The sequence below is a fragment of the Natator depressus genome, chromosome 4, assembly GCF_965152275.1.
Source record: "Natator depressus isolate rNatDep1 chromosome 4, rNatDep2.hap1, whole genome shotgun sequence".
NCBI lineage: Eukaryota > Metazoa > Chordata > Testudines > Cheloniidae > Natator > Natator depressus.
This window is the reverse complement of record NC_134237.1, coordinates 65,479,292-65,492,539: the sequence shown is the minus strand read 5'-3', so window position 1 is coordinate 65,492,539 and position 13,248 is coordinate 65,479,292. Positions and strand designations below refer to the sequence as shown.

General features: G+C 46.0%; 1 protein-coding gene across 2 annotated transcripts in view; it reads left to right on the top strand.

The window, feature by feature from the left end:
* Positions 1-5,013: 5,013 nt before the first annotated feature.
* The window catches only part of NAF1 (nuclear assembly factor 1 ribonucleoprotein), a 74,133-nt gene continuing 65,898 nt past the window's right edge, over positions 5,014-13,248 (top strand). The window contains exons 1-2 of one of the 2 annotated variants that reach the window (XM_074951087.1): positions 5,014-5,252; positions 12,068-12,209. In XM_074951087.1, coding sequence (XP_074807188.1) covers positions 5,044-5,252; positions 12,068-12,209 — 351 coding nt within the window. In that variant the 5' untranslated portion in view covers positions 5,014-5,043. The remainder of the gene's footprint in view (positions 5,253-12,067; positions 12,210-13,248) is intronic. The other variant, XM_074951086.1, reaches the window with a different exon arrangement.

Below are 13,248 nucleotides of genomic sequence, written 5' to 3'. Positions count from 1 at the left end.
AACTAGGGATCACCAAATGAAATTAATAGGCAGCAGGTTTAAAACAAACAAAAGGAAGTATTTTTTCACACTACACACAGTCAACCTGTGGAACTCCTTGCCAGAGGGCTCAAAAACTATAACAGGGTTCAAAAAAGAACTAGATAAGTTCACGGAGGATAGGTCCATCAATGGCTATTAGCCAGGATGGGCAGGGATGGTGTCCATAGCCTCTGTTTGCAGAAGCTGGAAATGGGTGACAGCAGTTGGATCACTCGATTACCTGTTCTGTTAATTCCCTCTGGAGCACCTGGCATTGGCCACTGTCGGAAGAGAGGATACTGGGATAGATTGACCTTTGATTTGACCCAGTATTGCCATTCTTATGTTCTTAAACAAATCACAAATCATGTGGCTTCTAAGGGTACATCTATACTTGCAAGTGGACACAGGAACATGTACGTATACTGCTAGAGGGGCACTCCATACTTATTCAGATATGCCGTTCCAGGCAAGGGTATATGCTGTGCATGGGCATGTTCCCACATCCAAACTGACCCTTTTCAGCACGCAACAGTAGAACCATGAATTCAGGGGTGGTATCCCAGAATCCTTTGCATCATAGGCGCACTCTGGGAACAGCCTTGCCGCATGTTGCAGGTAACATAAGATGTTTTCACACATTTTGGTGACAGCAGCTTCTGCTTATCTCACCCTTCTTCCAAACTACTTTGGAGACATGGAGTGTGAGGATTTGTTTCTGCTACTTCTTGTGAGACAAATGTTCCAGAGGTCCAGTACCGGACGCTGGAAGCATTCGCTCTGGAGAATTTTGAGTCGCTGAAGACAGCTGGCCCAGTGGAAGAATGAAAGTCCAATGGCATCCTATGAAAAAGCTAGCTTGAATGTTGGGATTGGAATCCATGGGTGGACTGTCTCTTTGGGTCCCGGAGACCCAGAATGGTGTGGTGGGACTACATTGTCTTGGAAACCTGGGATGCCGACCAGTGGCTGTAGACCATCAGGATGAAGGAGCATACCTTTCTCGGGTTGGGCGAGGAGCTTGCATCAAACTCCAGTGCCAGAAGTGGGTGGTCATCACTGTTTGGAAGCTTGCAGCACTTGACAGTTACCAGTCAGTTGCAAAACTGTTCGGGGTTGGGGAAGTCAACTGTAGGGACAGTGGCTATAGAGGTGTACAAGGCTATCATAGAATCACAGGACTGGAAGGGACCTTGAGAGGTCATCTGTCCAGTCCCCTGCACTCATGGCAGGACTAAGTATTATCTGGATCAGTGGTTCTTAACCTTTACTGCAGCCTGCACCCCTTTGGTTCTCAAAATATGTTCTCGAACCCCTTATCAAAAATCATTGAAGAAGGTCAGTTCTTTAAACCTGTTTGTATATTACAGTAATTGTTAAAAAATGTATAATGTTAATAAATACATAGGTTTGATGAAACAAAGTAGTTATACTTATGTGCCTGCGCTTAATTTGTGTTTTCGATTATTTACCTTCTAAAAAAATCCAGCAAGTCTCGCATCCCCAGAAAGAGCATCTTGCACCCCCAGGGTTAAGAACCACTGATCTAGACCATCCCTGACAGGTGTTTGTCTAATCTGTTCTTAAAAATCTCCAGTGATGGAGATTCCACAACCTCCCTAGGCAATTTATTCCAGTGCTTAACCATGCTGACAGTTAGGAAGTTTTTCCTAATGTCCAACCTAAACCTCCCTTGATGCAAGTTAAGCCCATTGCTTCTTGTCCTATCCTCAGAGGTTAAGGAGAATTTTTTTTCTCCCTCCTCCTTGTAACGACCCTTTATGTACTTGAAAACTGTTATGTCCCCTCTCAGTCTACTGTACTGATTAAACAACCCAATTTTTTCAATCTTCCCTCATAGGTCATGTTTTCTAGACCTTTAATCATTTTTGTCGCTCTTCTCTGGACTTTCTCCAATTTGTCCACATCTTTCCTGCCTAGAACTGGATCCAATACTCCAGTTGAGGCCTCATCAGTGCAGAGTAAAGCAGAAGAATTACTTCTCGTGTCTTGCTTAAAAACTCCTGCTAATACATCCCAGAATGATGTCAGCTTTTTTTGCAAGAATGTTAGACTGTTGACTCATCACTACTGTGATCTACCAATAGGTAGCTGCCATCATCAGCATCCCTGAAATAATAGCACAATTTCAGAGGACGGGAAAAGTCCGTGATGCCAGGGTGCTCAGGAAGTTGGGACTGTACCACAGTGGCAAGAAGGGACTTATATCCCCTGAAACAATGTCATTGTGTATGGTGCTTCTGTGCTGACCTTTATTTTGGGCAACCCTGCTCCTACCATGGCTAATGAAGCTGTACTCCAACACTGATGACCCACAGAAAAGGGAATTCAACAGAAAGTAGCTGCAGAAGTGTCGTGCAGTATACCTTTAGACATCCAAAAGCCCATTGGCAATGCCTCCGGAACCAGCTGGATGCCAATGTGGCCATGATGTTTGGATTATAGCAGTGTGCTTATGCTTTCCACATCTGTGAATGCAAAGGAGAAGACTTTCATAGCAAGTGGTCACAGGACAGAACTGCTTTCCAAAACTGTATAGACAGCTGACCCAACCTATGTGCACCTCCTGGTTCTGTTGTGTGTTCCTGCATAGGATCATAGAATATCAGCATTGGAAGGGACCTCAGTACGTCATCTAGTCCAACCCCCTGCTCAAAGCAGGACCAATCCCCAGTTTTTGCCCTAGATCCCTAAGTGGCCCCCTCAGGGATTGAACTCCCAACCCTGGGTTTAACAGACCAATGCTCAAATCACTGAGCTATTCCTCCACCCTTACATGAAGGACGAGGAACCAGAATGTGTCTTGGAAATGGTGCTACTGCAAAAGCTCAATAGAGCATTGCAATGACACTAACTACTAAAGTATACAATTATGGCAAGGGCCCTTTGCTTGTTCTTAGGCCACTGTTAATGCACTACAGTGCCATCATTCATCAGTGTTTCTGTTACATGCTAAATGCTTTGATTTCATAGAATATCAGGGTTGAAACGGACCTCAGGAGGTCATCTAGTCCAACCCCCTGCTCAAAGCAGGACCAATCCCTAATTTTTGCCCCAGATCCCTAAATGGTCCCCTCAAGGATTGAGCTCACAACCCTGGTTTTGCAGGTCAATGCTCAAACCACTGAACTATCGCTGGGGAGCACTTAAGCACCATTAAGAAATAATCCGTTTTTTAGTTTTTTGTTCCTTCCTCACAATAGTTTTTGACAATCTGAAACAGGGATTTTTTGGTGAAATTTCTATTAGCTGAAAATTTTCACCCATCGCTAGGGCTGAACGTAACCCGGTAAGTGTTTTGAGGGTGCTCATACCATTGGGCCCAAGGGAAGCAAAGTACTTTTGTAAAGGTGCATGAATAACTAAGCCAAAATTTGAAACTTTTTTCTTGCACAGTATGAGGGAGTAGAAACAGAAAAATGAAGTCTTATTAGTGGATTAAGAATGACCAGGTAAACTGTCCGAGGGGACTTTAATGCCTGCACAAGTTTGTTGTCTTTTTACTGTGAGCCTCTAAGTATATTTAAAAATAAATTTTAAAATTTTCACATTTTTGTAACTGTTTTTAACTTATTTAATAAAATTGTAATGTGGCTTTATTTTTAAATCACAAAAAAGCCACTGTTGCTCATAGGGTTTATCAAGTGCTATGTGTATGAGTGTATGAGTACTCTCATGGTTGATAGTTGTGACTGCTTAGGGGAAATAGGGAAGGAGGGATCATCAAAGCAGTGTCAGATTTCTTCCATGTCACTTTACTTTTGTTTCCTTTGTATTATGAGTTAAATCGTTAACTGAAAAAACCTTTATAGGTTTTTTAACGTCATTGTTTTTCATGTTGGGGCTTCTGTGTTATTTCAAAACTTAATTGTCCATAAACCCTTTATTTTTTTTAAACACAAAAAAATTACTGGGGGGAGGAGGGAACGGAAAGTATAGTTTGAGGGATATTATTACTTGCATTTCAATGACTCCAGACTTATACAGAAAACACAACGTGCTGTGTGTGATTCCTGGTACCCTATTCTAAACCACTGTGAACTATCATCTTGATCATGAGTGGCCAATAATTTTCGCAGGGGGGCCACTCCACGAATTTTGGTGCGCCGTCATGGGCCGCACATTTCTACTATATTAATGGAGAGGGTGCACGGTGTGGGAGGGAGTCTGGGGGCAGGAGGGAGCTCCAGACTGATGTAGAGTGTTGGGGTGCAGGAGAGGGTGAGGGATGTGGGGTCCAGGAGTTTGATGCAGGCTCTGAGGGGGCTCTGAGCTGGGGCAGGGGATTGGGGTGCAGGAGCGGGTGCAGCGTCTGGGAGGGAGTTTGGGTGCAGTAAGGGGTTCTGACCTGGGGCAGGGCGTTGGGATGCACCCACCCCCCTCATGCTGTGCCTTGGCCCTGTACCCCCCCGACAGTGCAGTGCTGAAGGGGTCGAGTGTGCTCGTTTTACGCACTTTACTCTCCTGCCCTATACTTTGGGGGCTTGGGAGGGACGTAAAATGTAACCGTGCGCGGCTGGGGACTTTGAAGCTGCTGCGGAGTCACACAGCAACACCGCCGCCCCTCAGAGCGGGACCCTCGCAAACTCTCACAGTCAGGGACGGGGGGAGACTATGTGGGGCCCCTTCAAAGCCCTCTCTCTGCTTGGGCCCGCCCCTGCCTGCGGCTGTCACGAACGCCCGGGGGAGAGGAAGGCAGAACTAGCGCTCCTCAGGGAGCAGCTTCCCATGGACTCGCGGGCTTTTTTTTTTTTTTTAATTATTATTATTTTTTGCACATGCGCACACAGCGGGAAAAAAAGAAAAGGCTGGGCGAATGGGGACGTGAGCCCGCCCGCGGATGCAATACGCATGCGCGCGGGTGCTGCGGCTGATGCCCGGAGAGTCGTTCCAGACCCCTACGCACGTGTGGAGAAAGCCGGAAGTTGGGGTGGCGGGGGCGAGAGTGAGCCGCGTGGCCGTTAGCCGCGTGCTGTTGCAGTGGGGGAAGGGCGGGGGTAGATGGAGGTGGTCGAGCAGCTGGAGACGCTGAAGTTTGATAACGTGGGGGCTCCGGGGAGCCCCAGCACTGGGGGGCCGCAGCCGGGGCAGGAGGACCCTGGGGGCGGCGAGGAGCTTGGCCAGGCCTCGGCGCCTGCGGCTGGAGGAGGCCCCGGCCCCGAGGGCCTGCAGGAGGAGCAGCCCGGCGAAAGCAGTGCCGACTCGGACAGGTGCGTAGCCCATTCTCGCCCCTGCGCCCCCGCCCCTCGTCCCCTGTGCCGGCCGTTGGCCCTCACAGCTCCGGTCAGTTTCGGGGTTGGCAGGAGCAGCCGCGAAACTGAGGGGAGGGTTTGTCAGTTTCACGCTTGTGCGGCTTGGGGAAGCGCTGACCGGCGGAGCCCTGGGCCTGCCAGTCTCCACCATCAGAAAAGTATCATTGCCCCATTCGTGTGTGTTTCCGTGATTATGGTTCTCCTGGCTTTGTCCCCCAGCAGCCCTCTGGATGTGCTCTTGTGCCTTGTCCTCCTCACAGGTGTTGTCTGCCCTGCGGAAAGGGAGGAGAACTAAGCATTACTTGCTGAAAATGTGAAAATTCAATAAATATAAAATTCAAGGCAGGTTGTTAACTGTCGAGGTTATTGGTATCAACTGGTGTTTTAAGCCAAACCCTAATCTCTACTTTTTGTTGGGTGAGTGTGTGGATGGGGAGTCATAATTTTAACAATGGGCCCTCAACCACTGTTCTAGTTTATTTTGCACTAGTACTGGTGGGATATGGTGAACAGATTTGAAAGAGTTGATTTAGGGGACTTCCAACTTACATAGCTATGCTGAAGCTATAGTGAAGGGTAAAAAATGTATCTAGTCCAGGCTTGCAGAACTGTTCCTTGGGGTATGAAAGGTAAGTGAGAACAGACTTGCTTTGTAAGTACAGATGTGAGCAGAAGTGTAATACAGTTGGTGAGAGGAATTTTCCATCTACTTTGTGGCTAAGTCAAGACTGACTTGAATCCTTCTATAGATTTGCTATCAGGAGATAAACATGCTGTCCTGTTGGTTTTGTATGCTGGGGTCCTGAGCATGCTTAGGGAGCTGCAATTTACTAACTACAAGATGCACACTTGGATACAATCATAAGTAATGTTTCTATCCTCTCCATTTGGCTAGGAGTCTCCATCACATCCTGGTGTACAAAGACTTGGTCTCAGTTGTTCATGCCTTTATCACCTCTTGGCTGGACTGCAGCAATGCAATATACCTGGGCATGAAGCCTTTGGCACTTAAGAAACACTATCTAGAACGAAACACTGCAGTGCATTTCCTCTGCATCATAGCAGACCTGTTCTCTGCTCTCTTCACTGATTTCCCGTATAATTTTGAGTCAAGGTCTCAGTCCTTATCTGTAAAGCACTTTATGGGTCCAAGAGATCTAAAACACCACCTAAAATCCCGAGACACAGACTGTGGTTAACAGTTCCCTTCTCCTCTTGCATAATGGAACTCTCAACAACGAGAGTAAAAGTTCTGTCTCCCTCACAGAAATGATTCTCGGTGGATGGTACAAGACACTGGAATGAGCTCCCCCCATGAAAGACCATCACAAAGCTCATCACTTTCCATTTGAAGTGCAAGCCCATTTCTTTGACTTGCAGGGAGGGGTGACACACACACTTTGGTACAGCTCTCTTACATAGGTGTTGGGGGTGTGTGATTGACCTGACTGTCCCTGCCTGGCACTCTCCACCCTCTATGCCTGGCTGGGCCTTTGGGACAGACCCTCCTCTCCTGGTACCTGGCACCACATCTTTCTGTGGCAATGTACGAGGGGGGGTGGGGCACACAAGGTTACATGTCCGTGTCCTCGCCCCCTCCCCTCCCCCCGATTTCTGCCAGGGTTCACACCAGAATGTGGCCAGCAGCAGCCTTTCCGCATGGTGTGGGAGGGAAGGGATGGGAGCTGCTTCCAGCCGCAGGGCAGGAGGAGGGGAAGGGATGACCTAGCCCCTGTCTTTGCAGAGCTCATCTCTTCCACTTCCACCCCCACCCCTGTGGCTGGAAGCAGCTCCTGTCCGTTCCTGCCCGCACAGTGTTGAAAGGCAGCTAACACCTCCAGGCTGCTGCTGGCCACCAACATAACCCAGCTGCCTCCTGTCCCATGGCTACAGCGCAGGCAGGAAGGGGTTAAACCCTAAGGGTGCATTGGGCACCAGGGCCCAAGGAATCTGACTGCAGGGGCTTCAGCAAACCCAGCCAGAGAGGTGGCTCAGCCGGAGAGGGTGCCTAGGGGATGGAGCAGCCCCACGTTTCCTGGAGGTAGGACCTGGGGAGGGGGACAGGTGAAGAGGTGCTGTGGAGCCTGCAGGGTTGGGGTGCAAACAGGCTGGAAATCGCTTCCCCCCTGCCCCCATCCCCCCACCACTCCAGAGCTTAGCTGAGGCGCGGAGAGTCTAACCGGTGCCAGTGCTGTGCGGGGCTTTAGCACATGCAGGGCTTGGCACCTCCTGGTCAGTGCCCTGGGCCGGAGGTCTTGGGCTTTCCCTGGGTGCCTGCCCAGCCAGACACAGAGGAGGAAGGAAGGAGCCTGCTGGCAAGGCTGTTGGTGAGTTGAGTGCTCCGATCAGGGGCTGGTTCTCTGCACAGCTCTTGAAACAGGACGCACCCTGCTGGGGAGGATATGGATGAGCAGCGGGGCTGGGAGGGGTGTGTGAAGGGGTAAAGCAGGGAGAGGACAGCAAGAGGGGCAGCATGTAAAGGGCCGATGGGTGGGCAGCAGAGGCAACGTGTAACTCCGCTGCCTGGTGCCTGCCTGCACTCACCAGCCACTGTAGCGCGCAGCCAGTGCTGGCTGGAAACAGGACAGGGGCCAAGAGCTGGCACGCAGCGGGGGCTGCACTGATGGACGAGCAGGGGGAGCGTCCGCCCCCGCGTGCTGCAGCTTTGCCCTGCCACCAACCTTGCACACCCATCAGCTGCTACTGGAAACCTGCCCCCCTCCCCCCCACACACACTTATCGCTGGTCCGGGCAGCTGGCAAGCAGGGTTCTGGCCAGCAGCACGACCCTCCTTTATTGATTGGGGGGTGGGGGCAGGCGCAGAAGGGGGAGAAACAGAAAATATGGGACAGTTTGCCTGTTTTTAAGAAAAAGTCCAGACACCTGCAGGAGGGCTTAAATGTCCCTTAAAAATTTAAAAATGGGAAGTCTGGTCACCCTATACATGTGCTACAGCAGCAATGATGCAGCTATGGTGCTGAAGTGTAGACACTTACTCAGTGATGGAAGGGATTTTTCCATCGCTATAGTAAATTGACTCCTCGAAGAGGCAGTAGTTAGGTCAATGGAAGAATTCTTTTGTTGACCTAGCTGTGTCTATAGTGGGGGATAGGTGAACCTAACTACATTGTGCAGGCTGTGAATTTTTTCATTACCTTCACTGATGTAGGTATGTTGATCTATTTATTAGATGTAGACCGGGCCTTAGTTGATTAGACTTTCTGCACAACCAGATAGGAGCTCTATCAAAACCTTTTGTTACTCTTGACTGAGGTGTTGCTGATATGTCTGAATTAGGTTGTTTCTGCAGTGGCTTTTTTCTTTCCTTTCTGAAGAAACTTGGAAGATTGATATTGCTAATTCTCCTTTAAGGCTTTATAATAGCTTCCTAGAGATTCCATTTTGTTACTCTCCTTTTAGTATGTGTCTGGGAAATTGCAAAGAGTCCTAAGCTGTAGTACCGTAGTTTGCTGCTGCTACTTTTCTCTCTCTCTTCTATCAGATATAGAAGATAGATTTTGAGAATGCAATGAAACTGGCTTTGAGAGAGTTGGCTGAAGCTGAAGTTGGAAAAGGTAGTTTCGGGGGAATGAAGGAACAAAATATGGACACCGTGTAGAATCAAGCACGTGGGTTTATTACGTACAGCGCTGACGGAGTGTCACCTTGTTGTACCAATAAATTAAAAACCAGCAGGATCTTATTAAAGGGAAAAAGGCAAAATACCACATTTATTGTGAATACAGAAAGAATCATAGTAAGCAGTTAGTTACAGCTGTAACATTCCATTCAATCTCATCTTTATTCACTCATTCATTCATACAAACACACACACACACACACAGGTTCTGCAAGGTTGTTATCATAGTAAGCAGTTAGTTATAGCTATAACATTCCATTCAATCTCATATTTATTCACACATTCACACACACACACACACACACACAGAGGTTCTGCAAGGTTGTCATCATAGTTACCAGCCTTAGAGTTGCTCATGCCAAGCCACTGGCCAGGTGGCCTGGACATGAGGAGGGAGCAGGGCCTTGTCAGATGCTCATCTGATGCTCCTGGAAGTTGGTTTGCAGAATCAGACCCCAAAGTTCTCACTTTTTAGAGTCTATTTTTATAGGAATTTCTTCCTATGCCAGTCTATGGGAATTGCTTCATCATGCTGTTGCTGAATCAATCAGCAGATAGCACATTCCTGACGGCTCCAAGAAGTTATCTTGTTCTTTGGTTCTCCCATTCTTGAGGCTGTTGGGTGGATTCCAGTCTGCCCTCCGGGGGTCCTCTGGTTATTTCCACTTGACGCCTTCTTCAGCCGATGGACACTGGATTCTTAGGCTGGCACCTCCCTGATCATTCAGTTATTATCCACACCAAGCATCCATCCACATACATCCTCTATCTCTATTTTAATCACAATTGTTAATACAACAAAAGGGCGAGGAGTCTCTGGGTGCTGTTTCTGTTGTTAGAGTATTGCTTTGAGTCTCTGTGAATTGCTTTGAGAACAGACTCTGTCTTAGAATGTACTAACGCAATTAGCAGCTTGCAAGTTTCACACATAGAGGGAGAGAAACAGTACCAAAACCCAAGAGACCTCTTAATTAGTAATACCCTGGAATTTAAACTATGGGGAATCAAACTCATTTGTGATTTTAATACAGAACTTCTTTAATATGATCCAACAACCTCGCTTATTAAGCTCAGAGACACTGCCAAACAATTGATTACAATGGATTATATGGATTTTCCATGGGTGGCGGGAAGTGATGAGGTAGGCAGTCCCAAACCCCTGGATAGGTCTAGCAGCAAGACAAGATAAGCCCAGTAGCCAATGGTCAAAAGGTTACATAATGTCTCTGCCCATAGTTTCAGGTTAACACATGACACTTAATTAGTACACAGGTGTTTTCCTTTAAACAATATATAGTGTGTTAGTATAAAATATATATGTTGAATTCTGATTTGGGATCCATAGGAATGAAGTAGCTCCCCTGGTTGTCCGACAGGTACACACCTAGGAGTTAAAGCAAAAGGACAAATGAAAAGTATATATCATTAAAGATAGTCTTTTAGTTCATTTGTGTTTCTAAGGCAGGCACTGGCAATGGCTTGGAGGAGAGGTGCATATCTGTGAGAGGGAGGATATCATATCTCATACGGACATGTTTGAACTTCTTCCATAAACTCAAGGCTGGTATATAGGAAGGCGCCTCTTCTACAGAAGAAACAGGGCCCCTTTCATTCCTTAGGTCTGTTTGCAACTTTGAGATAAAGCCCCCAATTATAATTTCCGCCTGGCTTCTTGCTGACCAAGCTTATCTTAGCAAAAAGCAAGGTTGTCCTTTGTTTGTTCTGCTTCTTAGCTAATATTTTTCACTATTTGCTAGGCCTCTGTCTTCTTGACCAAACTCTGGATTTTGGGCCTGTAAAAAGAGCTGACACAGTCTGTATATCAGGTTGTAACATAAACAGCTTATGGATTTTAGCCCTTCAGGGGAGAAGTAATTTGGACAATTGCTGATGACAGTTGATTGCGCTCCCTAGTTGCAGACCTTGCCATGTTCAGGCAGACCTTTCCAACCTCCAGGCCAGAGTGCTGCAGTGAATTCAGGGTTATCTTTGAAGATGGCTCAGAAACTTTAACTAATACAGAACCGGGGAGCCCCTCTGCTCAGTGGAACAAGAACATAAGAACTTGCATACTAGCCCAGTATCCTGTCTTCTGACAGTGGCCAATGCCAAGTTCTTCAGGGGAAATAAACAGAACAGGCAGTCATCAAGTGCTCTATCCCCTGTCGTCCACTCCCAGCTTCTGGCAAACAGGCTAGGGACCATCAGAGCATGGTGTTGCATCCCTGGCCATCCTGGCAAGTAGCCATTGATGGACCTATCCTCCATGAACTGATTTAGTTCTTTTCTGAACCCTGTTATAGTTTTGGCCTTCACATCATCCCCTGGCAATGAATTCCACAGGTTGACTGTGTTGTGTGAAGTACCTCCTTTTGACTGCTTGTGTGTGCAAATCAAGGTGTTGCTTCTTACCTATAAAGCCTAATGGTTTAGGACTTGGCTACCTTAAAGATGTCTTGTGCCCTGTGTACCTTTGTGACAGATGAAATTGTTAAATCTCTAAATGCATAATTGCAGGGTAAAAAGAGGCCATTTTCAGGGGGTTGTCATTGGCTGTGCAACTTGTTCCTTATCTGTAAGGGCTAGGAATTATTTACCTTCAGAGCATGTTGCAAAATGTATCTTTTGCAGCAAGCATTTGCTTGACTGGGCTAGACTCCATGTTAATGTTTTTGTTGGTTGTACAGGAACGGTGGCTGTGTACTCTGTAGCAGACAGTTTAAACCAATAAGTTTAATTTTGTCATATGCTTAGGTGACATAGCAATGGACCCACAAAACACCTCCACATAAACTTAAATTTGTTTTGTAACCACAATATCTTTGCATAAATTGAAAGTGTGTTTGTGTGTGTGATATATTTGCAATTATTTTTATTACAGTGGTGTTCAGGAAGCCTAGTAAAATGGGACCTCAGTCAGGACTATGTAAACACTCATAGACCCAGTAAGCTTGCAATCTAAGAAAGATGGTGGTTTTGTTCCATGGCCTAATCTTGTGTTGTGCCCTTATTTGAGTTATCCAAGGATAACAGATGAAAGTATAATCCTTATGTCTTTTATTTTACTGTACAATAGGAGTTTTCTTACAAAAAGACATAGATGTTTATAACTCCTGTTTTTTGTCTTATGCAGTGATACGGATTCTGATAGTTCATCTTCTGCCTCCTCTTCTTCATGTTCTCTTTCAATTGGATCTGCTGAAAGTGATGGTCAGCAAAATGGAAAGGATAACACATCTTCCCATGTTAAAACAAAAGATGAATTGCCTCTTGAAGTAAGTATATTATGAAAGCTACCTTTCCAACGTTTTTCAGTTATAGTGTTAAATATATTTAACTTAATTTTACAGAAGCTGTAAATATATTCCTTTTTAAAATAAAATAATCAATGGGTTTATGGCTCTCACTTGCTGAGAAGTACTAGAGTTGATTATTTAAGATTTAGTCCTAAGTGGTGTATGGGATCTGGTCCAACAGGTGAATATAATGAACCACTCGGTAATAGCAACCATCAGGTAATTAAATGCAAGCCCCTTGTAGGGGGGAAAACCCAAAGAAACCCACCACAATAGCATTCATCTTCAAAAAGGGGATCTACACAAAAATGAGGAGGCTAGTTAATGGAAATTAAAAGGAATAGTCACAAGTGAAATGCCTGCAAACTGCATGGAAACTTTAAAAAAACCATAATAGAGACTTAAACTATATGTATATCCCAAATAGTTAAAAAAGAAAAACAGAGTGCCAAAAGAATGCTACCATGGTGAAATAGAGTACAAGAGGTGGTTAGAGTAAAAAGACATCTTTTAAAAATTGGAAGTGAAATCCTACAGAGGAAAAGAGAAACGAACATAAATGCTGGCAAGTCGAGAGTAGAAGTGTAATTAGGCAGGTTAGAAGAGAATTCAAAGAGCAACTAGCAAAAGAAATAAACCAACAACATTACTTTTTTAAGTACATAAAAATCAGGAAGCCTGCTAAACAATCAGTGGGGCCACTGGACGATCAAAGTGGTAAATGAGCACTCATGAAAGGCAAGGCTGTTGTAGAGATGTTAAATGAATTCTTTGCATCAGTATTCACTATAGAGGATGTGAGGGAGATTCCCATACCTGAGCCATTCTCTTTTGGTGACAAATCTGAGGAACTGTCAGATTGTGATGTCAGGAGAGGAGGTTTTGGAACAAATTGATGAACAGTAACAATTCACCAGGACCAGATGGTATTCACACAAGCGTTCTGAAGGAACTCATATGAAAATGCAGAACTACTTATTGTAGTAACCTATCACTTAAATCAGCCTCTGTACCAGAT